This window comes from Acinonyx jubatus, chromosome C1 (assembly GCF_027475565.1).
Source record: "Acinonyx jubatus isolate Ajub_Pintada_27869175 chromosome C1, VMU_Ajub_asm_v1.0, whole genome shotgun sequence".
Taxonomy (NCBI): domain Eukaryota; kingdom Metazoa; phylum Chordata; class Mammalia; order Carnivora; family Felidae; genus Acinonyx; species Acinonyx jubatus.
Genome location: NC_069381.1, coordinates 140,154,599 through 140,181,358, shown reverse-complemented (window position 1 = coordinate 140,181,358; position 26,760 = coordinate 140,154,599). Strand labels below are relative to the sequence as shown.

The following is a 26,760-nucleotide window of genomic DNA, read 5'->3' as shown; positions in this document are numbered from 1 at the left end:
CGTTCAGAAGAGAGGCAATCATGCAAAAGAAAATAGGAAAACTGTTCTGTAGTTTCTGTATTCTTTAGTAGTGGAATGGAATGGCAGCTTTACTCAGCTCCAGATTGGAAGAAAGGTAAAAGCATTGGGAAGGGAGTGGATATCAGACTTTTAATTTTTGAGACACTCGCATTTTCTGTTTGCAGAAGGAAAAAACTGAAAGCCAGGAGGATTATATAAGGTCACTTGGCAAGTCGTAGGCTGACCCAGCATTAACACTTGGAGCTTCTGAGTTCTCTGCTCCAATCCCCTGAATCACAGAGCATCTCCAGCGGTTCTTACTCCATTCATTTTTTGTTGTCTGGGCGGTATATGAGGGTCTCGACATTCACAGTCAAAGAACACACAGGGGAAGCTGGGCCTCGAATTTGTTTTGTTTGAGCCTCATTCAATAAGTGGGTGAAAAAACAAATGTCGCGGTTGTATTGCTCAGACTCTGTCTGAGCAGGCTAGAGGTGCGGTGTCTGCAAGCAAATGGATTTTTTTTCGCCATACCCATACCTGCCATTGGCAATGCCTTCTTTGAATCCAGGTGAGTTGTCTGAAGGATAATCATGGCTGGAGTCGTTGTTTATATGGTCGTTTGAGAAAAACAACAGCAGAATGGAAAACATTCTTTCTTCTTAATAAGGACTTGCACCAAGCATTCATCTACAAGCATATTTTCCCTTTGCAGACTTTGAACTGCTTTGAACTTGTTTGCAAGGTCAGCCCTGCAACAACTTGGTCGAATCAAAGCTATTTGAGGAGCTGTAGGAAATGTTCAAGTAAACTGGGCCAAGGAAAACGTTGCTTCTTCTTAGGAGTAGTTGATGGTTCTAGCAGGTGCTGGTGGATGGTGTTATAACATAGGGTCTGCGTACCAGGCCTCACTGCCAGGCCTCACAGACTTGTAAATGGTAGACTGTAATGAAGCATCTCCACTGTGGTATTATGCTTTGAGTTATTTTGCCTGCAAATTAAGCACTTTTTTTTTAAACTCATTCTAATTCAGTCTAATGGGCTAAACACCTTTTATGCTAAACACAAGCTGCAGAAAAAGTTCACACATGATGTTTTTTTCCTTTGACCTTAAAACTGCAATGGCCTTGTGGTTTATTGTCACTGCCTGGGGAAGTTTTCAAGGTATATTTTTACTGTGTCATCTAAAGGACAAGAACACTCCTGGTATGTATCTAAGGGGATAGTCATATTCATAGTTAACATTGACATTTCTGCTTGCCAACCTTTTGGAGGTAATAATTGGGCCAGTAATATTTTGGAGTATGTCTTGCTGAGTATAAACTTCTGAACAGCTTAAAAACTAAGGTTTCTGCAAATTTATCTAATTCCTGGCTTGATCAGCATACGGGCCTCAAGTCTAAGTTGCTTTCTGTTTTCACTTGGGCACAGAAGCCATTGTAAGAATTTGCAAGGCTTATAGGAATCCGTGGGCTAGAAGGAATCTGGCCTTTGCATGTATGTGTCTCCTAGATGTAGGCTGGGCAGACAATAATGTTTGCATTCGGAGCCCAGGAGGCATCCTAGTAAAATTTAAACCTCAGTATGAGGATATTAGACACATTCGACTGATATTCTCCAAATGTGTTTCTTTGCATTTATCCATTTCAACTTTAAAAGTAGTCCCCGACCTATGCCCCTTTGTTTGGAGCAGTAGCCACCAGAATTAGCTTATTTTTCTGCTCACTTCCCTCCTGCAGTTTGTTTGCCTCACCTGGGCTGCACATTTCTCCCTGCTATGTTGTTTCATCCTTGTTTCACCTCTGTTGCCTTATCCTCCTGGTCTCACTCAACTGTCATTGGCTCCCATGAATATCTCTCTCCTGGGCCCCAGGCTCCTAGTTCCTGTCCCTGAAAGTAGGTCTAGGCTTCCTGGGTCAAACAAAAATGGTATCTACAAATTACTTTGTCTCAAAGAGTGTTTCTAGATATAGTTAGTGATCAAAAATGTGTTTCCTAACAAGAGGGAAGCTTGTGGGTAAAGCCTTGATAGTTAAAAAAGATGTTAAGGAAACATGGTTCAACATCTCTGACCCTGACCTTATCTGAGATGTTTTCTTGTCCTTTCTTCCTACACTTCCCCAAAAAGGTACCAGAGTTGAGAACCTTGTGAGATCCACTCAATTTCAGCCCTGTCAGTGGGTGTGAGGAAAACAATAATTACTGAATTTAGAAGCCTATGAAGGTATCATTCTGACAGTACTGAAAACTGAAGTTTTCTGTTTGCATCGCTTGCAAAACCATTTGCAATTTAGGAAGTGGAATCTTTCCAAAGCTTCTTTAGTGACATGGCTTGACCTTGATTTTAGCAGAGTAAAAGTCACTCAGAGGATGGGAAATGTTCAGCTTGCATCGACTGAGTGCTCATAGCAGCAACTTTTTCTAGGGGTGACAAAATGGGTCCCAGGTGGAATAAAGGAAGACATGGGGCTGAGAGTTGTATCTTTGATTGATGCAGTGGCTAGAGTCTGGTTGCACCTTTTCTGGAAACTTAAATTTGCTCCCCAAGGACCCGGTTTGCATTCACACCTGTCAGGAACTATCATAATGACACGTGAAATAGCTACGATGTTTACAGAAAAAGCTAGAACTTTGTGTTGATAAGTAAAAGCCCTCCAGAGTAGGTATCCACTTAATGATCCCTGCCAGTGGTTACTGTATTTCTTTTCTCTCCACAGTTATGTACTTAACAACCTCCCAAAGCCACACTTGCCCTTAGATTTCATTCTTAATTACTTGAAAGATAAACTAATAGTGCAGGGAGGAAATGCACATCATTATTAATTAAAATTCCCAGGAAATGGGACAAAATGAAGAGAAAAGTACTTTTTAAAAATAGCAAGTGCAGCTTGCCACATTGCATAAAGAATCTTATACCCACATATACTTATAGCTGGCACTTTGGGGGCCCCAGGCCACATCACCTCTCTCCACCTCAAATTAAGCTGCAGCTGTGGTGGACAGTTCTGGTGCACAAAGTCTGCTTGCTGTCTCTCTTTTTTTGCCTCAGGGCTTCCTCCTGAAGCCTCTGGAGTTTACTCAGTCCTTGCTGAAGCTTTTCCTCAGATGCAGAGGAGTTAACGCTCTGTCAGCTATGGCTCAGAAGATTTGATGATTAAATGCCCTTCAAACTACTCCTATACCTTCAGAGGAGCAATTTGACGGGCATTTTACCCTGTTGCTCAGAAGTCCTCAGTAGGATTAAGCCCTAATTACTTGAAATGGTGAATCAGGAATGTATTCTTCGTTGGCTTTTCTTCCTTCTTGACCCAGTCTCCTGTCTTCCTCATTCCTGCTTCCTGAGAGCAGCTCCTAAAATCCTTTATCTTAGGTTCTGCTTTGGAGGAAGCCAAATTAAGATGACTGCCACCACAGAATGATGAAGAGATCATTAGAAGCATCTCCTTCAACATCTCTGTTTAAATCTCTGCTGATAAAGATAATATTTCCTGACTTGTTAGAATTTGGAAGCCAGAAAAATGAAAAGATGAAGAAAAGGATTATGTGTGGGTTTTTTGTTTTGTTTTGTTTTGTTTTGTTTTTACAGTCAAATAAGATTTTGGTCATATAATACCTTTATGGTCAAAATAAGATTTTCAGAAGCTCTACATTCAGATGGTTATGACTTTAGAAAGTTAGAGGCACATTCTTCACACCCCCTTTTCAATTATTGCCATGTCATTTGGCACATTAACAGAGTTTGGCACATAATGGCTACTTCCAATTCAGAACCACATACGTAGAATTATAATAGGAGATAAGGAAAAGTCACCTGGTCAACCCCTCTGCCTTCAGACAGGCCAAGAGTTAAACTCAGTTGTCTTGTTAGGGACTAATATGAAGACATACTTCACAATGAGCTTACCAACGGCGAAGACCAACTTCTGGGAAGACTGGTTCCCTTCCAGTCCAGGAAGGGACTGGCTAGGCTCCAGCCAATCTGGAATTTTGGCTTTATTTGTTATTGGTTATAATTAGAGCTAACTTGCATCTCCAAAATGGAATTCCTGTGCTCAGAGTCCTAAAGCTTAATCTGGAGCTAAACTCTGAGTTAGGAGGTGATGAGCAGCTCACCTCCATTGTGTAGAGCAGTATACAAGCATTCTTTCTGAAGAGATTTAGTAAATGCTATTTGGGAACATGTTAGAGATAATCTGGATTTCATCATAAGCAGGCTTCTCTCAGATATTTTCTGGTATAACCAAATGTCTAAAGATAAATGGGACTTAGACATGCAGTTTTTGAAAGAACCTTAGTATAATTTGTATTCCATATGTAATTCATTGCAAATGTATTCCCACTGGATTATGTCCTTTTGTATAGCTACACCATTCACCAACTCCCATTTGCAAAACAGCATTCCAAAACGACTTTTTAAACAACTATTAGCAAGATTGTAAGTGGACTTACTTGTCATTTTATCAAACTAATTTTTGAAAATTCTCCTCACATCTTTTGTTATGTGTCTCTGCACACAGTACTCTTTCCGATGCAGTTGACTGGCTAGTTCCTTGTTCTCTTGCTCGGTTGAAATAGTACCTTCATCAGGAGGAATGTCATGACACTGGTGTGTTAAGTCTAATCAGAGAGTAAAAGGGATTAGAATATGTTTCATTGAAACCCCTTGACCAATGATGAGGTTAATCTGAGAGTTTGTAGAACTCTTTCATGTATTAAAAAAATTGGGGAATACATTTTGTGGAATAGGCACTGCAGTGGTTTTTAAGGAATCGATAGTACAGCAATGTCTAGTCCCTGTTCCTCCCGGAATCCCTGTTCTCACCTAAGTGTGGGCAGCACACTGTGGTACATGCTGGGATATGGGGGCGCTGGAGCCTGAGATATCTTGCAGCAGGGACCTTATAATCTCTGACCAGGAGGATTTGTGCTTTGGGCAAGGCTTCCAAGTGAGGAGGTGCTTAGGCTGACTTTCGAATGACTAATAGAGAAAGTAAGGTAAAGAGAATGAGGTAGGAAACCATTTTTTGAGGAAAATGGTTCAGTATTTTCAGAAACACAGGATAGCAAGTCCAAGTACTTCAGGAACTACTGTATGGTGTGGCTGGAGTATGTGGTGTGAGGATGTCATGCAGGAGATGAGGCCAGTCACATCAGGAAGTGGTGTGTACTTTATCCATGAAAGAATTTGAATTTTATGTTAAAGAAAAGGAGGTCATAAGGTAAGTTTTGCAGAATATTTTGGTATTAAAGTGGAAAGATGTGGGACTTGAGAGGTGGGCACAGCTGGAGACAGGAAGGCCGGTAAGGAGACTATCACAACAATGCAGGGAAAAAATTAGGAGAGGCTAAACTCCTAGGGATTGAGAGAAGAGGAGTTCAAAAGGTGTTGGGAATAATAACAGAATGTGGGATTCAGTGGAGGGAGGGAAGGGAAGAGTCATGGATTATCTTTAAATCTCTAAATCAGACAACTGGGTAGAAGTGCCATTCTGTTTTAGGGTACAAGGACTTGGAACTTCAGACCTGAATTTGAACTGAACATACTTATGTCTGAATTATCAGAAGATGGGAGGTGGTTAAAGCTAAGGGAGAGCTTGAGGTAGAATTCTGGAAAGTTGGAGAGGTGGGCAGAGAGCTTCCAACAAAGGGGAGGTCTAAAGTGTCAGAGGTCATGAAAGATGAAATTCTGTAGATACACTGACAAAATGGTCATTGGCCACGTTGGTGAGAACAGTTTGAGTGAGAAATGGGTGGATTGTGAAGACTAAATAGAATAAATGAAGATAAAGAGTGTAGATATACTCTCTGAATGTTGACTATGAAGGAAAAATGGAAATAGGTTGTAGTGTTGAGAGGCAAGGCGAGGGAAGGGCGGTTGTTCTTGAAAGTGAATGGTACTTAACAACACTTATGTGTTAAGGGTAACAGCCAGGTGAGAGGTATGGGTTGAAGTTATTGTCAAGAGAGTATGGAACCAGGTTCATAATGAGGCCTGAGAGATCGGGGTTCAGAGCACAGACGAAGAACTCAACCTTAGAAGGAATGGAATGGAAAGAGGTCCAATTTGTGGGATGGAACAGGAAACCCAGGGATTGTTGACATGTTCTCCTTCTGGAGAATTGGGGCGTGAGATAATCTCTTAATGGTAAAGGAAGAGGGATGAGGTAGAACTTTCAGAGTGATGAAAGTTTGTGTGGACTGAGGAGAAACTGATAGATACAGAAAGAGTGCTGGGCAGTTGTTATATCTGAGTGTGTCCCCCACCGATTCATATTTTGAAACTCCAATTCCCAGTGTGATAATATTTTGAGGTGAGGCCGCTGGAAAGTAATTGGGTTTCGACAAAGAGAGTGGAGCCTCTGTGATAAGGTAAGTGCCCTCATAAGGAGAGGAAGAAACACTAGAACTTGCTCTCTCAGCCATGTGAGAGTATGACAAGAAGGTGGCCATATGCCAAAAAGGAAGAGGGGCTCTCACCAGACACCAAATCTGCTGGCACCCTGATCTTGGACTTCCCACCCTCTAGAACAATGAGAAATAAATGTTTGTTGGTCAAGCCCCCCAGTATATCGTATTTTGTTACAGCAGCCTGGGTTGACTAAAACAGTAGTATGGAGAGACCAGTGGAGGTCATGAGGCTGCACCTGCATAATTTTGATTAAAAAAAAAATCAGACTGTTAACCCACTCTGGTGTAGGGTGGAGAAAGTTTTTAGATTCCGCCAGTATGTGAGTGCAGTGAGCGTAGGAAAGGCTGATGTATTAGGTGAGGTATTTAGGGTCTAGAAAGCTCCGCAGGGCCACAGAGCAAGTGAATGTGAGTAACTGAGAGACACCTGTAGGGGAGTTAATAGAAGAGACGCTGTCCTTGGGTAGGAAGCCTGGTTTTTCTATCCATTTGCTGTTGTTGTCCACTTTGACTTTTTTTTAGAAAGAAATAGACAGTAACACTAATTTATAGCCAATCACTTACAACAATTTCCCAATAAGATTTTACTTCACTTTGATTTCTAGATTATTTAAGCAGTGTATTCTCATCTCAAACTTACAATCTTTTAAAAAATTGTATTTGATTTGGTAATAAGTTATTTGGTAATAAGGGAATATAAAAATTATTTCATGGGATCAGATTTTCAAAAGGAGGGGTACAATCTCTAATGAATATATATAAAGATATTTTTCAGGCAAATTTATGCAGGTGTATAAATCCTCAAGAGTGAACACCAGAAAATGATACATAATGATTGAGATAGTGTCATTGGAAATGGAAATATACAAAAGGGAAGACATTTAAATTGGTGGATTTCATGGAAACTGTGATTCACTTTCCTGTGCATAGATTCTAAGTTATCTGAGTTAACAGCATTTGTAATGACGCTAAATTTAGAAAAATAAAAAAAAAAAATGAAGAGGAGGGAAAGTGCTGGTGTGGTGATTTACAGTGACACACAGCTAAATGCCTAGGTGTGAACGTGTGACCTTGTGATTACGCTTTTGTATATGTGTCCTGATTTGCTAATTCCAGTCACTAAGTTTGGTGCACTTGTTAATGCTTTTTTTTTTTCTCTCTCTCTCTCTTTTACTTAGTTCAAAACATCAACAAAGTCCCTTTATTTTGAATGCATTATCATAGTTCATTATACTCAGTGGCCTCCAAGCTTTTCTGTCCTGAGGCTTTTTTGAGACTGATGTCCATGGCAGGTACAATCCAAAGGCAGGCAAAGAGCCCCTGGAGAGAGATGAACAGAATGAAGCAGAGTGTTCACTTTGCTTCTCTGAACTCAACCAAGCCAAGAGACTGAAGCACCCCCCTGAGCTGCAGTAGTAAACCATAAAGAATATCCGTTGCCATATAAAGATTTCATTTTTGAAGTTCATATAGCCTATCCATCGTTATCAATCAATTTGTACCAAGAGCCCAAGGTGGTTAGCATGGTAATGCTGATACTTTGGGGAATTTATTTGCAGAACAGATAAAAGAATTCATTGGGATTCATATTTTACCTAATTTTGAAAATCCGCACCTTACTTTTTTTTTGTTGGAAAATTCGAATCAGTTTTCCACTTACAGATTTGTCAAGGATATGGGTTTAGTCATTACATTCTGACCCAAGAGTGTAAGTACTGGGTCTTAGCACTTCAGTTGGTGCTCTCCTTCCATATCTTTCTTCCAGAATGGTCTCTCTGTGGTGGTACGGGATGGTCACTTTTAGCACCTACCATGGAAAGAAACAATCTCTGAAATAGCTCTTACAGAACTTGTGCCAATGATTTATTACGGTTCAATTTGGGATCCGCAATAAGGGATTACGCTAAAGGTGGCCCTCAGGTCCAGGCAATGCTAGGAGAGTCTGATTGGGCCCAGGCTGTTCTTATGCTAGTATATTCCAGCCAAATAGGATTTACTAGAGTTGACTTAGAAAACACTTTTCTCTCTGATGTAGATCTTTTTTCCCCTCATATTTTGCCCCCTGATAGTGTTAGCTAACCTAGCTCTGAGAGTGACACGAGGGCACTTTCTAAGCCAGGTTGTGTCAGGTTATGACTATGCTAAGCCCTGTGACACCAGTATTAATAGTCATAGCTTCTTCCACTATGACGCTTACTAGTGTTCAAGGGAAGTAATTTATTGTTTAGAGATGGGAGTGGGGTTGGGGTGGGTCTAAGGGTTAGCTGAGATTTCGTATTTTGGTAAACATCCCCATAAATCAGTAAGTAATATGAACACTTATCCCTGGCCCATAGAATACAGGCAGAAGCTCCCTTTGAGTTGGAAGAAGTGCCATTTTGGAAAAACACACCAGATGTTTATCCTATCTACTGTGGAAATACTTCTGCCAAATGCCAAGTGCTGGTACATCAGTATTTAGATTACTTTCTTTTCATGTGAAACAAGATCATTCTTAGAAATGAGAGTTGATATATAGGCAATGTTATGTGACCCAGTAAAAGTAGATCTCACAGAGTAAATAAGTTGCTTTATGGTTGTATGATCAGCAGCGTAGAATAAAATGATGGTATAGGGCACATACTCTTCATCACTTGCCTGAAGAATTGCATGCACTTTCTTATTTACTTGACAAGTGTGATATTTTATTTAACTGTTGCGGTCTTAGCTCGGTGGTCTTCTCATTCAGTTGCCTGCTAAAATGGCAGAGAGGATTTTAGAAAATATAGATGATAGAACCTCTCCTATTCTAGAACCTCTATTTCTAGAGTGTAAATAGATTTTTTAAAAGCTCCACAGGTAATTTTGATCTTCTGCCATTGTTGAGAGCCATTGTCTTTAATGCCATTTTCATAAGACTTTCCCAGAAGAAGCTGGAGACAAGAACATCATAGTCTTTGTTATTTAGATGTGGAAATTCGTCACTCAGAGAAAGTAGATTTGCCGTCCTTATGAAAAAAATGCAGCGTTGCAAAAATATGTTTATTAACAAATATATATGTTCATTAGCAAAAACTGCAAATTAAAGCAGCAGTGAGATGCCACTTTTTGCACATCAAATAAACAGATTTAAAAAATTAGACCATTAGGTTCCCCCACCCCCCACCCTTGCCCCATGGCTAGCGATAGGGCTTAGAACCAGCATTTCACATTGAACTAATAGGTATGTAAATTGGTAGAAATCTTTCTGCACAGTATTTGGCATTGTTATTAGGAGACTTAAAATGTTCATACACTCTGACCCAAGAATATCTGGGACTCAGCCCAGGAAAATAATCTGAATTGCAGACAAATATAATTCTAACATTATTTATAAGAGCCAAACAATGAGAACTGGATATTATATTCATATGATGCAATATTATGTAATTGTAATAAATTATAAGGAGTTTTTAGTAATGTGGGAGAAAATACTTGTTATTGTTAAGAGAATACAAAAGTTTACATGGAACATGTTTTAAATGTGAAACAAAATTGTTGACAGAGATGGGAGTGCATACAGAGAAAGAAACCAAAGTAGTAACCATAATCATTTCAGCAGTAAGACTATAGATTTTTATTCTTGTCATTGTACTTTCCTGAATTTTGCAAGTTTTGCACAGTATCATTTTTTTAAATTTTAATATTTTAAGTTTTTTTTTTTTTTTAGAGGTGGGGGAGCAGAGAGAGAATCCCAAGCAGGTGCCACACTCAGTGTGGAGCCCGATGTGGGACTCGATCTTATGACCATGAGATCATCATCTGAGCCAAAATTAAGAGTCGGACGCTTAACCAACTGAGCCACCCAGGGTGCCCCTACAATATCACTTTTTAAAAGAACATATTTACTCAGAAAAAAAAATCTACTCCTTGGAAATGTTTGAAAAACAAATTTTCTGGAAGAATTGGCAGTGGAAGATCTCATAATAAAGTGGAGAGTTGATCTGTGAAGGTAGGATTTGTGGAAAATTTCAGTCAACTAGAAAAATGCTTAAGTTGGTTTCAGGCATAAGAAGCAGCAGGAAGCTGGATTGTAAGCACATGTTTTCGGGAAAGTGTAGTGAGTGGATGAAATAAGGATCAAGTAAGGATAAGAAAGACATAATGATGGTAAACAAGAAGATGGAGGGCAAATATAATGAAAAATATATTTATTCTCTTCGTTTATAGTTTCAGAGTTGTGTGATGGTAGGCAGTTTCCCCATGATTTCCAACCCTTCAGATCATTCCGGTTGCTTTATATTCATCACGTATAAGGTTCAACATGAAGTAAACACAACCAACAAGAGCTGAATGTGGAAGGAAATGCATGACCTCTACTTGCCATGAACTTAGCTGGGTCATCCTTTCTCCTACCGGACCTTTATTCTTCTCCCGCAACTTTTAGTAGTTGATTTGCTTGTTGGAAGATAAGATAATGATTTCCAAAATTGTGGTTGGTTAATGTCTTACTCTTGTACTAAATAACGTTTTGTTTTGTTTTTTAAAGTAAGCCTATATTAGTCAAGGCCCACAGGCCATCTGCCTGACATTGTCTTTTAGTTCAAGACTTTGGTGGAAAGCTTTAAAGGTAACTTGTAGGAAAAAGCTTATAATTTCTCATTAAGTTAGGTAAATCTGAACATTTACTACTAATACTCCTTTTCCTAATGCCTGCTGATAGTACTCTGAGAGCAATGTGTTTAATGAATTTCCCCCCTGTTTTCCGGAATGGACTGTTAGTGTCTTCATATTGTGTTATCATATCCAAATTATGTTAACAGAGTCCTTCCATGTTTATGGGATCCATAGGTTTGAATGGATGGTTAGAGGAGCCCAAGAAACCAAGGGAACATTATGATTTGACACTATTTCCAGACTGACTAGTTACCTGTTTACCATATTGTAGTGTTTTATATTTATTTAGAGCTAATTGGATGTTACAGAGTAACTTAGAGGGACTGTTAGAAATAATTTGTTTTAAACTACTGTTATTGAAAAATTATGATACTACTGCCTTTCCCAGTTTAGAAGAACATAGATTTCTAAAGTATGCCAGACCAGAAGGTCATGTAGTATTTATAGCTTTCCCTTCGATATATGCTTCAGAAATGCAGTGAGTTTTGTGTGCTGTAAGGTATATGGCGCCTAAATATTTATTTGGATATTGTCATTTTTTAAGTTTATTTATTTATTTTTTTTAGTAATCTCTACAACCAACATGGGGCTCAAATTCAGGACTCTCAGATCGAGTCCCATGTTCTTTCAACTGAGCCAGCCAGGTGCCCCCAGATATTGCTATTTTTTTTAAGTTTATTTATTTATTTTGAGAGAGAGAGAGAGAGAGCAGGGGAGAGGCAGAGAAAGAGGGAGAGAGGGAATCCCAAGCAAGTTCCTCACTGTCAGTGCAGAGCCCCACAAGGGGCTGGAACTCAGCAACCATGAGACCATGCCCTCAGACAAAGTTAAGAGTCAGGCATCTAACCAACTGAGCTGCCTAGGTGCCCCTGGATATTGCTATTTTTAATTTTCAATCTATATTTGTTAACTTTTGAGAGATCACTTTCTGACATAAGGAAAAATGCATTCATTGCCAAACAACTTTCCAAAGCCCAGTAGTGTGTGTGTGTGTGTGTGTGTGTGTGTGTGTGTGTGTGTGTGTTTCTAAAGTCTTTATGCTTATTTAATTTGTTTATGCTTTTGAATTTGAGATATGCCTATAGATATAAGGAATTATTAATCATTTTTTTCATTCTCCTCTGTTTTCTGTCAGTACAAATATACATTATTTTTTGTTATTTGTCCCCAAATTTCTACTATTTTCTGTGGAGATGATTGTTATTTTTTTGAATATTTGATGCAAGAATCACTTCTGAGAATTGGAATTTAGATCAAGTAACTCAGCTTGTTTCCGTTTGTGCCTCTTGGGAAAAGGCTTTGGACTTAGTGCTTCAACTAATTTTCCATCCAGTACTGCAAAGGAAATGACCAAACAGATTGGGAACTAAGAGAAATTATACTGACAATTCAAATCTTCATGAGGAAATCCTTATAGACCTTGCTAAAGGTGGTGAATAATTTTCTTTTTGTAGTGGTCTACTTCAATTCAAAAACTCAATAGAGTTGAAAATTAAAAAAAAAAATCATTTGGGCTTTGAAAAAGCAGTATGCAATTGGCAATTTGTGTTTTTACTTTACCAACATTTTGTCTTTGTCCCTAATCCTTGGTTTCAGAAAACAAACAAGCTTATTGTGGTTAAAAATTTACATTACAATGGTCTGGCTTTAAGGGGATGGAGCGGGTGGGGTGGGGATTTGCTATAACTGACCACCATTTTAGTTTTGTCAGCATTTTGTGAAAGAAAAATTAGAAGAAATGACACAACCTGGTGAGGTGCCTTTGGGACCATGAGACCATGGTCCCCTCAGGCTATGTGGTATTGTGGAAGTCATCTATATCATACTTGCTTACTTGGCTTTTTCCAGTGTAGTCACTGAACTTCTATTTTCTAGTTATTTTGATAGGCATTGGGTCAGATGGTCTAACTCCTATTAACATAAAGATGAAAAAGACATAGTTCCTGCCCTTTAAGGATACATGGTCTGGCACTTTTTTCCAAGGGGAAATAGGTATTTCTTCAAAACTATGTTCTGAGGCAGCAAAGCTTTAGGAAACATCTCAGGACCCTAACACTACTATTCGTCCATCATGTACCAATATCCCCTTTGCTCATAGATTCCACCTAAGAAAAGACTCTGCAACTGACCCAAGTCCAGCTCATACCTGAGTTTCTGACACCCCTTTCCATTTTTGTGGCTTTTTTTTTCTAAATCTACAGCAGTCTTTAAATTGACCTCACAGATTCCTGGCTCATTTCCTTTTCTTTTGACTCCGTTAAGAATCAAACATCTACAGCATAGTCTGCATGGGTTTTGATGACGGCAGTGTCATTAGAGCTTGAAATGTGGATTTTCTTTTCATGTGTGTCATTTAGTTCCTGCAACTAGTATTTATGGAGGATCTTCTATGGAATGAAGCATTTGGGTACAAAACTGAGTAAGACATGGTTCTTGTTCTTTAGTTGCTCATCTTGCAGTGGAAGGAGCAGGTTTATTGGACAAAGTACATTGTCATGTGTTAAGCCTATTAATAGAAGTAGAGAAGGGCAGAGTGCTAAAGGAATATAGAGGAAGCAGTATTTAATGTATGAGGGAGTTGGGGAAGGTCTTTGTGACATTTACACTGGACTCTCAAGAAGGAATGACTTCACCAAATACAAAAAGCTGAGGGTGGAGTGTGCATAGTGGACGAGACTTCCCAGACAGAGTGAACATTGTGAGCAAGGGTCTGAAGATATGAATGATCATGGAGTCTTTTGCCCCCCTCCCCCAAATTATCAGCACATTGTAAATTGAGATAATTGTTTTCTTTGAAATAAAGATGTTGTTAAAGCAACACCAGTACATCATACCTAGATTATTTAATTTGTAAGAATCTAAATCTGAACAGGACTGCTCTCCCAGTCAGGGCATGAAGACAATTTGGTGTGGACCCTCTAGGGATGCTCATGTTCTAGGTTTTCTTATCTTCAAAAAATATCCATATTTCATTTTGTAAGCCTGTGTGTGTGTGTGTGTGTGTGTGTGTGTGTGTGTGTGTTACTCACTACACTGTTTTGGTAGCCAAAGTGCAGAAGTAGCCAAGGAGTTCAGGGCCATTCATGAATTATTCGCGTATTTATTGAAAACTATGCACAAGGCTCTGTGCTAGACAGTGAGGATATAATGGTGAATAAGGAGCTACAGGTTTTCTCTTTCCATAGAACTCACATTCTGGAGAAAGGTATTAATTCATCAGTTTCACTAATGCATATTTATGGAGGGTAAGGTGGGAGAAGGGATAGGGTTCCAGGCAAAGGACTCAGAATAGACAAAGCAGAGTGGTTGTGGGGTGTGTGTGATGTGTCCAAAAAGAGCAGACTGGCTGTACAGAAGAGAGTAAAGGACACAGGGGGCAAAATGAGGGGTGACAGAAGAGAAACATCAAGCCATGCTAGACCACATTAAAGATTTGGGTCTTTATCTTAAGAGCAACAGGAAGCCTTGAAAAATTTCAGACAGGATCTGACACAATCTCATTTTTGTTTGGAGGAGATATTAGGTACCCAATACACATTTGTGGATGTTTATTTGATGGCCAAATGGATCTGTACATAAACTGTGTTGTCAAATCAGAGAGAAAAACTCCCTCTGGGAGGGAAAAACATGAATTTCTACCTAAAAGTGGTAACAGTAGAGAAAATGCAATATAACAAGTTTCACCTTAAAAAACCCCTAAACTAAGGTTTACCCCTGATAGCAAATTAGGAAGCTTGGGAAAGTGGTTTGCCCAAAGCCACGTAGTAAGTTGGTGACTGATTCATTTCTGCCTTGTCGCATCGGTGAGACTGAGCTCTTCCTTCCCCCTTTCCTGCTTCTCTCCCCTGCTGAAGCTTTGCAGATAAAGGAATCAGATTACTCTCCAGGATTGCAACCATCTCCTTGGTTCAGTCTCTGTCTTCGAGATCTCCAGTATCACTACCGTACCATCCCTCTGTCAGCTTCCAGGAGGATGCAGTCCTGTCCTGCTGATACTCGAGTCCCCAGCCTCTAAAGTAGTGCAGAGCAGGTGGCAGTGTAGAAGCTGTAACTGTTAAATTAGCATGAATAATATTAGCTAAATGATGTATAGGTGACAGAGAGGAGGCCAGCTGGACTAGTCTCCTCAGTTCATTTTGGAGAAGAATGGAAGGTAGAGTTACGTAGCATTAATGAAAATTGTGGCTATGTGGAATGTTTTTGTCAAGAGATTGGCAATTTTTTTTAACAGAAATTTTAGGAAGTGAGAGATTTCTGAGTAATATGTCAATCACAGGGAGGGATCTGTCATTTTCTGTCAAGTTGAATAGGCCATGGGAATTTTCTCCCTTACCCACACTTGCTCTTTTATGAATTATGAAGTATTATTTTTTTCCTGGAGCCATCAAGAATGGCAGGGAGGAAGGGAGCTACTCCATATATTCATCCTTACTTTGAGTGTCTCTAGGGTTTTCCGTCTCTGCCTTTTTATCCCTGTCTCTCTCTGTGTCGGTCTTTCTCACACTCCTCTCGCCTCCTTGGTCAGAACCAATAGTGGCATGTGTTACAGGATTTCCACGGGGGACCTTTTCTTGGCAGTGGTTTGTGACAGGTTGGGGCAGTCCAGGAGTGACTGGCGGGGGTGACAGAAGTCAGTCCGCTGGGAAGGCCAGTGCGGGAGTGCTGGGCATCCGGGAGCGTGGGTATCTCGTGTGCTGGGACACACAGGAGAATGTGGCGCTCAGTGTGGTGGCTGCAGGGTCGGGGTGCTTTCAAGCTGAGAAGGCCTGGGCGTGCATGCCAGCTTCAGCATAAGGAGCAGCCAGCCTGGCCAGAGAAAGCAGGTAGGCAACCGGGAGGAGGCTGGCATGAAGTTAAGTAGGGCAGCGGGAGGCAGGATGCTGATTTCAGCTCTGCTGGCTGAGACGAGGGACCCAGGTGGGGATGGAGAGGACCAGGCCAGCATCAGAGGCAGGTAGTAGGAATCCCATCCCAGAGGCAAATCCCATCCCACGGCTTTAGGCCAGAATTTAAAGAAGCAGCTCATACTTGTGGAGCACTGAGTTTGTACCAGGCACCGTTCTGAGCACTTTCCTGTATTAAGGCTTTTGATCTGCACGATAATCTTAGGATAATCTTCGTTTTATAAATGAGGAAATTGAGGCACAAAAAGACCAAGTGGCTTGCTGAGTGTTATCCAGCTGGGAAGTGGCACAGTGGGGATGTGTTAGGAGTCCCTGCTCTTAACCACTCTGTTCCATAGTATTCCTCTTACACTGTGCCTGGGAGTACCATTCGCACAAACTGCAGTATGTGGGGGGCCTTGGAGCTGGGCGAGGTAGGTGGCCCTGATTCCATACTACTTCCTTTGGGAAAAAAAAAAGACCAATTCTTCCTTTCTGCCTTTTAATGTACCAGGCACTTTCCATGCACCCTTCATATATTAACTCATTTGATCCAGAACTATTCTTATCTCCATGTTACAGATGAGGCCCAGAGAGAGTCCAGGATGTGCCTCTCTAGGTAGTAAAGTCTAAACTCAAACTCAGAAAACTACTAAAAGGGGAATTGATGGTAGTGTTTTGTATTTTTGTTTCCATTTCTTTGTCTGCTCTGCAGGTACCACCTGTCTGAATCACATCAGGGAGGAAACAGGGGTTACAATATTAATGCTTACAGTGCCGCACAGATTTCTAGAGGTGAATGAGTGGATTAATAGTTGCAGAACAGAAGAGGGAGAAAATCATCTAGCACACTGTGTTCACTTAGTAAACCTTAAACAAAAACAAAGAGCAAAACAACCCCAAGGCTGAATTGGCAAGGAAAAGCCTTGGGTTTGTGCTTTAGCCCATAGAGCCAATAAGCATCCAAACACTGTTCCTTTGTCTCTCCCTGACCTCTCAGAGTCCTGCTATAGAACATATAACTATGCTGGCTTAGAAAAGTGAAATTCTGGAGAAATCTGGATGGGAAATCAGATAGCAGAATTCCCTTTTGCTTCCAAATCAGTACCAGCTGTCTTGATCATGGCTTTCTAGAGCTCAGAGCTAATCAGCTAGCTTTTCACTTTTCTCTCCCTCCCGCCCCACCTCCCAAGACAAGTGCAAAGGAGAAATGCTTGACCTTTGACTGCACTGCCAACTCCATGGGTTTGCTGACCACAAAGCCCAGCCCGGGTAAGGGAAAGGAACTCCATATCCGTAGGTTTGAAACCAACAAAAACCAAACTCTTCCCTTGAGATACCGAAGAGAGCTTTCCTGATTTGTCGAGAGCCATAACACTTCCTCCACTGAATTGAGCTCAGATGAGACATTTGTCAAGTTGCAAGAACTACCTCCATACCAAGAATCACATGGACTTTACAAAATAGAATCAGGTAGGCAATGCCATTTCATGAGGTCTTGTGACTTTGAACTGTGGATCGTAATGAGAGGTGGCTTGAATGGAATTGGGTGAAACACACATTCCGCAGAGCAGCCTCAAAATGGAAGGCAGCCTTTCTGGGAGGCGGCTATGCAGTTTTGGAGGCTACTCAACATGAGAGGTAGTTGTGTTCATGGAAACACCAACACAAGCTGAGCCACAAGGTTTTCAGACTTGTTCTCACTTTAGCCTGACGTTGGAGAAGGAGACTGGTTGTGGGTGGTGTCTCTTTTATCCTCTCAGCCAGTCACTGAACTAGAGAACTCTTCAAGTTAAAAAAACCCTGAGGGTGCCAGGCCCTTAGCTAGTTTTCACCTCATTCTGCAGCGAGAATTGAAATGTGGCCCTTGGAACTTAGACTTGCTGCAATCCCAAGGCCCTTTTATCAAAAACTAGGGACTTGAGATGATCTGAAACAGACCCAGGAAGCTCCCAGGGGTCTCTCAATACTTCTCCGCCAGCTCTCAGTTCTGAGAATATAGGCACAGAGATTGTCACTTGCAAATTCTCTTGGAGTTCATTTTCCTAGAAACTCTTCAGAGTTCCTTTGGGGAAGTCCAGAATGAATCTCTCACTAGAGTTCTTCTGGAACTCTGGGATTAGCCTGAGTATTGGATTGAAGTCTATAGGTGATTTGCGGGTGTGGTGCTTAGTCTGTGTAGATCGAAATCCTAGGGGCAGATTCCCCAGTCTGTTCGTTGATTTTTCTCTTGTCAGCTGCGGGTGACCAAATGACTTGGGATGGGACCACTTTTAGGATGAAAGTAAGAAAAGATAGGGGTTTTCCCCACCAAAGTGACCTGCTTCTATTTTTGCCAAATTCCTCCTGGGAACATGCCCACTGCTTCTCATCCCTTATCTTGAAAACCCCATCAAGAAGGGATTGGGGAGGGGAGCCTGGCTCATTCAGTGATGTGGCTTTTGATCTCAGGGTAGTAAGTTTGAGCCCCATGTTGGGTATAGAGATGACTTAAAAATAAAATCTTAAAAAAAAAAAAGAAGGGAGTGGGGAAGGAACACTCAAGTATAAAAAAATGTGGCTTTCAATACAGCATTTTAACCATTCTGGTATTAAAATGAGGGCTGGATTAGGTGACCTCTGAGGTCCTCCCACCTCTAACAGTTTTTGGTTCTGAGTCCAGCATTCTTGTAATGTCCTGGGAAGCAGACCAAGCCAGCCTGCCCCTGCTTCACATTGTTCTTAGTCCTGGAGAGGCTGAGTTGCAGGAGTAATTACGGGATGCTCTGCTCTATCCACTGCCTCCCTCCTGGTGTCCCACTTGCTTATTGCATACATTTGTGTATCACAGAATGAGCCCCTCCTCCTTAAAAACCTCCTTTGGACTCTCACATTAGCTGTCAGGAGCACTCCAAGGCCAGGAAATGCAGGAGAGGTGCCCAGTTTTCCCAGTAGGGAGCAGTTTCTCTCACCTGGGTGAGTTATGGAAGTGGACTGCCTCTCGTTTCACCTGTAATTTAGTTGCCTATTTAAAGATACTCCAGAAATACCTATACTCCCAGCTGAAGTGGTAAAGTAAGGAAATGATCTAGAAAATCCAAGGAGAGAAAAGACCCTCTTGCCTCAATTTTCTGCAGATTCTGGTTGAAATACCATATGGCTGTAGTTAATTATAATAACAGAGTTTGATACAAGAATTTGAGCTTCCAAATCCTTTGACACAGTCCTCTTGCTTTATGGAGGGGAGAGCTGAGGTTCAGCCCGGCAGGAACTTGCTCCAGGACCCACAGTTGTCAACAGGTAGAGCTAGCCCTGGGTTTTTTCCCTCTGAAATCTTGCCAGTTGCCCCCATCCTCTTCTGCCATTTCTCCCTCTGCGATGGCACAGATGACATCCTGTATGAAGGTTCTGAAGGACATTTGGGGTTCTGAAGGACAGATGAATCCCTTTGCCATCTTTTATATTTGAAAGTGACTAAGTATTGGTGCTGTTTCCTAGGCATGCAACTATGATTGAAAGATATCAGTAGGTCAGTGCAGACCCAGAAGAACAGTGCTCTGCTCAACAGCTGTAACTCTTGGGTTGCCTTTTGTGATTCAGGTTTGTTCCTTTAAGAGTTACGCTTTTCAGAGATACTGGCTAGAAGCACAGGTCTTATTTCCTAGGTCCAGGGCCAGCCAGTTACTCCTGTGCTGAGCTCCCGTGAACTGCAGCCAATGCCTTCCGGCTGACAAAGCAGGGTTGTCATTGATAAGTGTTTATGTTGCACTTTAGATTTCAAAGTTCTTTCTCTGAGTTATTTCTTACCTCAATTTGGCAGGTGAAGAAACTAAAGCCCGTAGAAGTGGTGACTGGTCCAGAGTCATCCAACCAATTAATGCTGAAGCTGATATTGGACTCAGAGCCTCTGAGTTTCTGGGTCACTGCTTACCCCAGTGAGTCATGCAGTTTCTCTAGATTATGTTCTTTGCCCATCACTAACTTCTTTTTTTTCCAAATTTAGCTGACTTCTCTTAGTGTGAGCTATAGAGCTCTCCTGTTTGAAGGCTGCAGAACCTTTTTGGTTGACCAGAAAGCATCTGGGTAAGCTCCAGTGTGGGCCCTGTCCTAGATCAAGCTGAATTGTGGTGTGGTGGGAGCACAGGGAGAGAGTAAGCATTTTCTGTTTGGGCTTTGGGAGATGATCGTAGGATTCCGTCTTAGGAATTTTAAAGGTCTAAGTATTGGAAAGGGGGTGAGAGATTGAAGTTGAAATACTAGTTGTCACTTATAGGAGGTTAAAAATGTCAAGTTAAAAAGACATTGAACATTTTGCATCTAACTACAAGCCTTTGAGAGTCTTTGGGCTTCTTTTTCAAACTTCAACAGTTGGGTCACGGAGGTATTTTCTTACCAGTGGGGCAGAGAGACTTCAGCGAGAACATTGAAAACTTTTACAGCAGAAATTCCCACAAGAAATCTTACCATCTGTTTATTTAACATTTTCCTTTACCTTGGTGTTTTTTTTTTTTTTAATTTTAAATGACTTATTGCCTGTTTGACTTAAATTGCATCTGTTAAGCAGAGATGTTGGATGGAGATTAGTATCTGTTTGCCTGTCTTTATACAATATTCTCTGAAAATAAAATTTCTCCTTTGCTCCCCCACCCCCCACCCACCCATCGTGAATTTAATTAAGAAGGTGAGGAGTTGTGTTTGAAGTATTCAAGAGTCTGCCTTTCCAAGCATGCCAAGCAGCCTTTCAGATATCGATAAGTGTATATTGCAGAACTACACAGTACGGGCGAAACAGGAAGCAGCTCTTGGCTGGGTAGGATGCTCTGAGGCGCCCTCCACTCTCCAAGGGAACGCTCTTCAGCTGACTGAAGCAGGGAAGCTGAGCCAATCACAGGCCGCTTTCCTAGCTCAGTCACCAGTCTGTGGTTGAGGAAGGGTTTTGCTTTTTTATGCTCTGTATTGGGAAGGCAGATAAAATGCCAGGGCTGGACTGCCTCTGGGGATAACCTCACCCTGTGTGATGTGAATGAATAGCATCTTGCCTAGTAAATCCACAGGAATTGATAAGGCAGACGCAGTTCTTCCAACAGGCCTTTTCTATCTCTTAGCTGTAGCTGGGGCTTCTGTAGCAATTTTATTTTTGCCTTGAAAGAAGTGCTCTGGATTCTCAGACCTCCATGTATGACAATTTGTATCTGCATGGAATTGAAGACTCGGAGGCTGTAAGTATTTTCATAGATAGCTGATTCCCTCTCCCCTCCTCTTCCTCCTCTCACTAACCACCCCCCCCAACCCCATTTCTTAGGCAACGCAGGGAACATGGAGCTGAAAGCCAACATCATTCGGGTGCTTGCTAGCTGCTGTGTAAATGCTCTCTGTGTAGTTTAGAGTGAACAGAGATTATTTTTTATTATATAATTTCTTGTCATGCAAAAAAGAAATTAGGTGCTTGCAAAGGCATCTGAGAGTGTAGGCTGTTCGGATTTATACATTACTCAGTCCACGTTTGATCTCACGAGGGGTAACTGCTCCTTGTAGCCTGGCTTAAACTATGCAGAAAGTGCCTATGTTTTCCAATAGAAGGGTTCACAGAAAAGGCTCATTCATTATATAATACACATTGTTTATTGAGCTAGCATGAATGGAAGTTGTTCAGCTGTAGCTGTGTTATGTGCTTTCTGGCCAAACAAGTGGTGCAGATCTGCTTCTTTGTTAAGGAAATCAGATACAAAGGTTGTGGTCCTAGAACACCCCAGTGCAGAGGCAGAGGGTAGAGTCACTGTACTCTGCCCTGGAAGACTGAAGTAGGCTCACGTGTGTTTTGGCTGAGAAAACTGGACTCCTTTCCCTCCGTAGGTCAGGCTCATGTAATCTATTAACATCAGGATGAAAATGGTTTTCTGAAATCCCTAAAATCATACCACCAGAATGTTAGCTTTCAAATATAGGGTAAAGCTGATTGCCGAATCTTTTACTATGGCTAGTGGCAGTTCTTGATTTTTCATCAATCATCTAGAAACCGTGCAAGGTAAAATGATTTGGGGTGGCTAATGGGACCCGCTGTGGGGAGTCTGAATTTTATAATAGGAGTGCAATGCCATACATGTTGCTACATTTGAAACAGGAAATGTGTTATATAAGATTCCCTGGCTAACCCACCAAATAAACAGACCATAACAACAATAACAACAAAAAAGCCCCATGGTACACATCAATGCAGACATATGTATCAAATGATGTACTCTATTAAAGATAGAAATTCTCTGTTCTGATAAGGCATTCCATTTTTCCTTCCTGTCTGTGTGTTAGCTTTGACTCTAACTCTGTTTCTGCAAAGTCTCTCTGAGTGTTGCCCAGCGTGCTTGTAAATTATCACACTGCCAGTTTATTGCAAGGGACTGTAGTTTGAAACATTGGTGGCTGAAATAGAGAAAGTCCACACGTGCAAGTGGGGTGGAAGAATGGAAAATGCACCCATAGGAGTTCAGTAAACCATCTGGGGTTCTTCAGGAAGCCTGATTATTTCTCACACCCCTTCTCTCCACACTCAGTTATGAAACATGTGATGCCTTATTGGATTGTAATTTTTATTCGCGACCATCGATTTTACCTCGGGCACTGTGTTGCACTTAGGTAGATCGGAGTTATTTCGGAATAACAGGTTATTTTTGAAACTGGCTGGAATGAACAGAGTCGGCTAGGAACTAATGTATCCAGCACCTTGTTCTCTAGAACTGTATAAATTTCCGATGCACTGGTTCAGAGGGGAGCCATTAGAAGTATGAAAGCATTTTTTTTTTTCTTTTGGTCAAGCCTCACAGGACAGCTGAGTTTTTCTGGAGGGGAGGGGGAGAGAGTGAAGAGTGCAGTGATTTGACTCTGGCGGTAGTTGATGGCGGGTAGTGCTAGGTACTGCAGTGCTGTGCTCCTGGTGACTCAGTGGTGGCCAGCAGCCTGAGATCCTCGGGGATCTGCGGAGGCGAGGAAGGTGGGAAACCCAAGGAACGAAGAAAGACATCTGGCCAATCCTCACCTGAAAGTATGGGAAGCTTTCGGTTGGGTGGGACTGAAAGCGTGTCACTTAAATTAGAGGGGAAGACAGAGGTGTTTGGAGGGGTGAACTGACTCAGAATGCTCATTTGAGTTTATTTGTTTTTATAAGGAAGAATAATGTGATGTGTTACCCAAGATGGTGTGAACAAAGCTTCAAGCCAATGGAGAAGACTAGGCCTAAATAGCTGACCCGGTGAAGTGAGAAATAAAGCCACACCTGGAGTGCCACATCCTCAGCAGTCTTTCTCAGTGCCAATGCATTTATGGCTGTAAGTGTGGGGGGTTGCCCAGATTGAAGCAAAGCTCTTGGATCAGGTCTGGTGGATAGGTGTGGACAGGCTTTTCTCCAATGACCAGCTGCAGTCCAAGAATATACAGGCACTAAAAGCTGAGTACGGCACTTTCTTTGGGGGGCTGGGTTGCCATCCACATATTTCCGACCACTCTGCGCTGTTGAAAATGCCTTTGCGGGGTGTGTGGGGGTTTAACATGTGATAAGTGATTGTATTCAGCGTGTTCACACAGTAAGTCTGTAATGAGATCATCTTGCCTAGGGACTGATGATATTTTATTCTGAGTAAGAATAAAGCATTATTATACACTGTTAGCACCTCACATCCCCGCAGTGTGAGAGAGACTTTGGTACTGTTATGCAAGGTTTTTCTTAAGATTCTGATCCAGAGATAGATATTAGACTTCTAATACCCTAGCTTTTCAGTTGTAATCTCCGTATTTCATGCTTTATATGTATAAAGAGAGAGGAACAAGAGCCTTGTGGGAACACACTTGAGTCTGGGCATTTTAGATTCTTGAGTTCTGTGGAGCCTTTTTGGACAAGTCCGTTAGCTTCTGCCCTGGTTTCCAGGAGAGTAGTTAATTGTCTGCATCATTCAGAATACAAGGAAGTGCAAAAGATGATTCAGTGCCCCACAGCAAGGGCTCTGCGCAGGAATGGGAGATTTCACGTAGAACATCACCTTACTCCTTCTGTTGCCTTGCCATGGATAAAGGAATGTGTGCTCCTGAATGAGTCCATATCCAGACCAGGCCAGTTACAATAGATCATGCACACAGACTTGTACTATGTTGTCTTCTGTGTCAGGATTGCCTTATTCCACTTTCACTACCTGTACTTGGTCTTAATACAAGTCCAGGTGCCAAGATACTTTTCACTCATTGAGCCTCCAGTATACTCTATGTACTTTTTATCGATCAAAATAGATTTTGATAGACCTGCTCATTGGTATACATGTTTCATAAATGGATTCACTGTATATTTTGGCTTTTGTGAGATCATTATGAGTAGATTTATTTTTTTTATTCAGCAGGGGTTTATTATACACACAATAGCAGGGATGTTCTTATGGGGATAAATGGAAGAAGCAAATAAGTAGAAAAAGTTACCTAAAAATCCACCCCAAGATAATGACTGTTATCATACTGCCTTGTATCTTTTCAAACTGTCAATGCACATATCCGTGAATATGCCATTCTAAACCTGCTACTGTGTGTGTATTGCATCCTATGCTGTGAAATGATGTTCTCATTTGATAAAAGATTCAGCACACTAGGACTAGACTGGCCCGTGCAAGAGATGCTTTGCAAAATTTAAAACTCCTGCACAGACCTTCTGTGACTTTGAGCAATTTAAATGAAGTATAGATTCTTAGAGTATTTTGTAAAGTGAAGCCAGGGCTATTTGCACATAGAATTAATAGTTGATTTCTCCAACACAATTGCTTCCATTTCCAAATGCTTAAATTCTAAAGTACTGAGAGGGAGAGACATGATCTTTTTCAGTGAAAAAGATGATCAGATCATAATTCAGGGCATTTACTAGAGAGGAAAATATATTCTCTGTAAGTCACAGAAAGGAGCATAATATATTTACTGGTACTGTTAGGAATGTTACAGACGTAAAAGTTAAAGTGAAGGTGAATTTTACAAACTATAATGTGTACGTAATATCTGTATGTACATATAAAAGCACATATTTAAATTAAATGTACCTATACATTATTATAACTATATGTTAATGATTTAAACTACTCACTTTCTATAAGCTGCACAACTCTGCACGTTTGCCTAAATGTCTGTGTTCCTGCAGGTGTATGCACGCTGTATGCCCTGTACATTCATATATAGATATGCTCCGTGCTTTGCTAATTAATGGTTAACGCTAAGTGAGAGATTTCTGCCACACAGCTTTTGGAGATGAAAAATTAACTTTTTTTGACATAAAGAAAGATACCCAAGAGGGTTGAAAGGCACACATCCACAAGAGAATAAAGAATTGCTGTTTTCAAAGATATAATATAGTTCTTTTAAATATGAAGATATGTCCTTGTGCTTGCTAGGAAGGAGGATCAACTTCAGACAGATGGCTTTGTGTGTTTAGGGACTTTTGGAAGAAGACTCTAGAGATACTAAGGATTAGATGCCTTTTGGAAACGAGAAGGCTGGAGGTCTTTATGGTTTGGCAGATCAGAGGAACTTCTGGGGTTAGAAAGTCTTTCTGGCCTATTTCTAGAGAATGAGACCTGTTCCGTTAAAGAAGCCAAGGTCTGTTGGCTTCACTGGCCAGAGAGGAAAGACAAATGCTGCTCATGGTTTGTGTAAGAAATTTGAGAAAATCAACCTGTTTTACTCAGCTGAGTGATTCTGGTATTTGTTCAGAATCTAAGTGAATGATGAACAGAAAGTTCTCTTTCATCAATCAGTTCTTAGCAATGATGGTTTTCTAAAATATATGTTGAAATGATTTCTAGATGTAGTTGTCATTGAGCTATAGAAATTCCTTAAATCTGATTAGAACCCATGAATTTGCCTCTCCAGGGTCATCAGTCTCATCACCTTCTCTGCCATTTCCACTTTCAAGTGACAGAATGATGTGTTAGGATTGATCCCCATATTTTCTCTGGGACTTCGCTGTCTTCTCTCCTGTGGGTGTTCTTCTTCCTATTAGATTATGAGTCCATCAGGATTTAGAATATAGCCCTGTGACTCCCTCCACATGTGCTTAGTGAACACTATATTTTTTTATGGTACAAGGTATTCTGTAGGAAGGTCGACAATTACTAGGAAAACACGTACTTTTAGGGTGAAGGTGAGCAAGCATCCTTGCTTTACCCTTTCCTTTTCTATCAGAGTTCAGTGTAGACCTTATTTCTATGTGGGTGGTTCTCTCATCATTCTGCTCACCATCTCCCTTTAATATCCCTTACCTGGGTAAACTGAGCCACCGGAAGAGGACAAGAAGACATAACTGGACTGTTACTGTTTTTTTGTTACCTCTCTTCCCTCCTCCACCAGTCCTTTGCAATGATCATCATGTCATGAGCTCAGATATCCATGAGGCTAAGTTAAAAATTATGCCAAGAAAGCTCTGTAGATACTCTGTAGCTGATCTAAATCAGGCTGATTTACTTGCCTTTGACGTGTTTGCATTGGGCCACGCTGACTTGAAAAACAGTAACAACTCTAAACCGCTGGACTGGTAAGGACGCTGGCATGTGACCTTACTTGAGACCAGGCACCAGTAGGCCACTGCTTGGTGTGTAAACTCAAGGGATTTTACAGTTCATATAACATAATGGCAAGCAGGTTGGGAGTTGTAGGTTTTTATGGCTTGGACTTTGAACTTTTTAAGATTCTGGAGTGTGAATCTAAGCTAAAACCGTGCAGCCACTCTTGCAGTTCTCACAGGTAGACCAAAAGGAAGGCGGCTCAGATAGCTCACGTGATAGTTTGCAAGATCTAAATAGAAAAGTGTTTGGGCTCACTCTGCATTCATGTATTCTTTTAT

At 41.1% G+C, this 26,760-nt stretch overlaps 1 protein-coding gene across 5 annotated transcripts in view; it reads left to right on the top strand.

Moving 5' to 3' along the window:
* The window catches only part of CACNB4 (calcium voltage-gated channel auxiliary subunit beta 4), a 255,792-nt gene that overhangs the window by 92,254 nt on the left and 136,778 nt on the right, over positions 1–26,760 (top strand). Inside the window, exons 1-2 of one of the 5 annotated variants that reach the window (XM_015073465.3) lie at positions 18,987–21,124; positions 23,065–23,224. The exons of 2 other annotated variants lie outside the window; for them this stretch is intronic. In XM_015073465.3, coding sequence (XP_014928951.1) covers positions 23,219–23,224 — 6 coding nt within the window. In that variant the 5' untranslated portion in view covers positions 18,987–21,124; positions 23,065–23,218. Of the gene's footprint in view, positions 1–18,983; positions 21,125–21,198; positions 22,942–23,064; positions 23,225–26,760 lie in introns of those variants that run through there. 2 more of the 5 variants (XM_027055772.2, XM_015073464.3) reach the window with 2 other exon arrangements.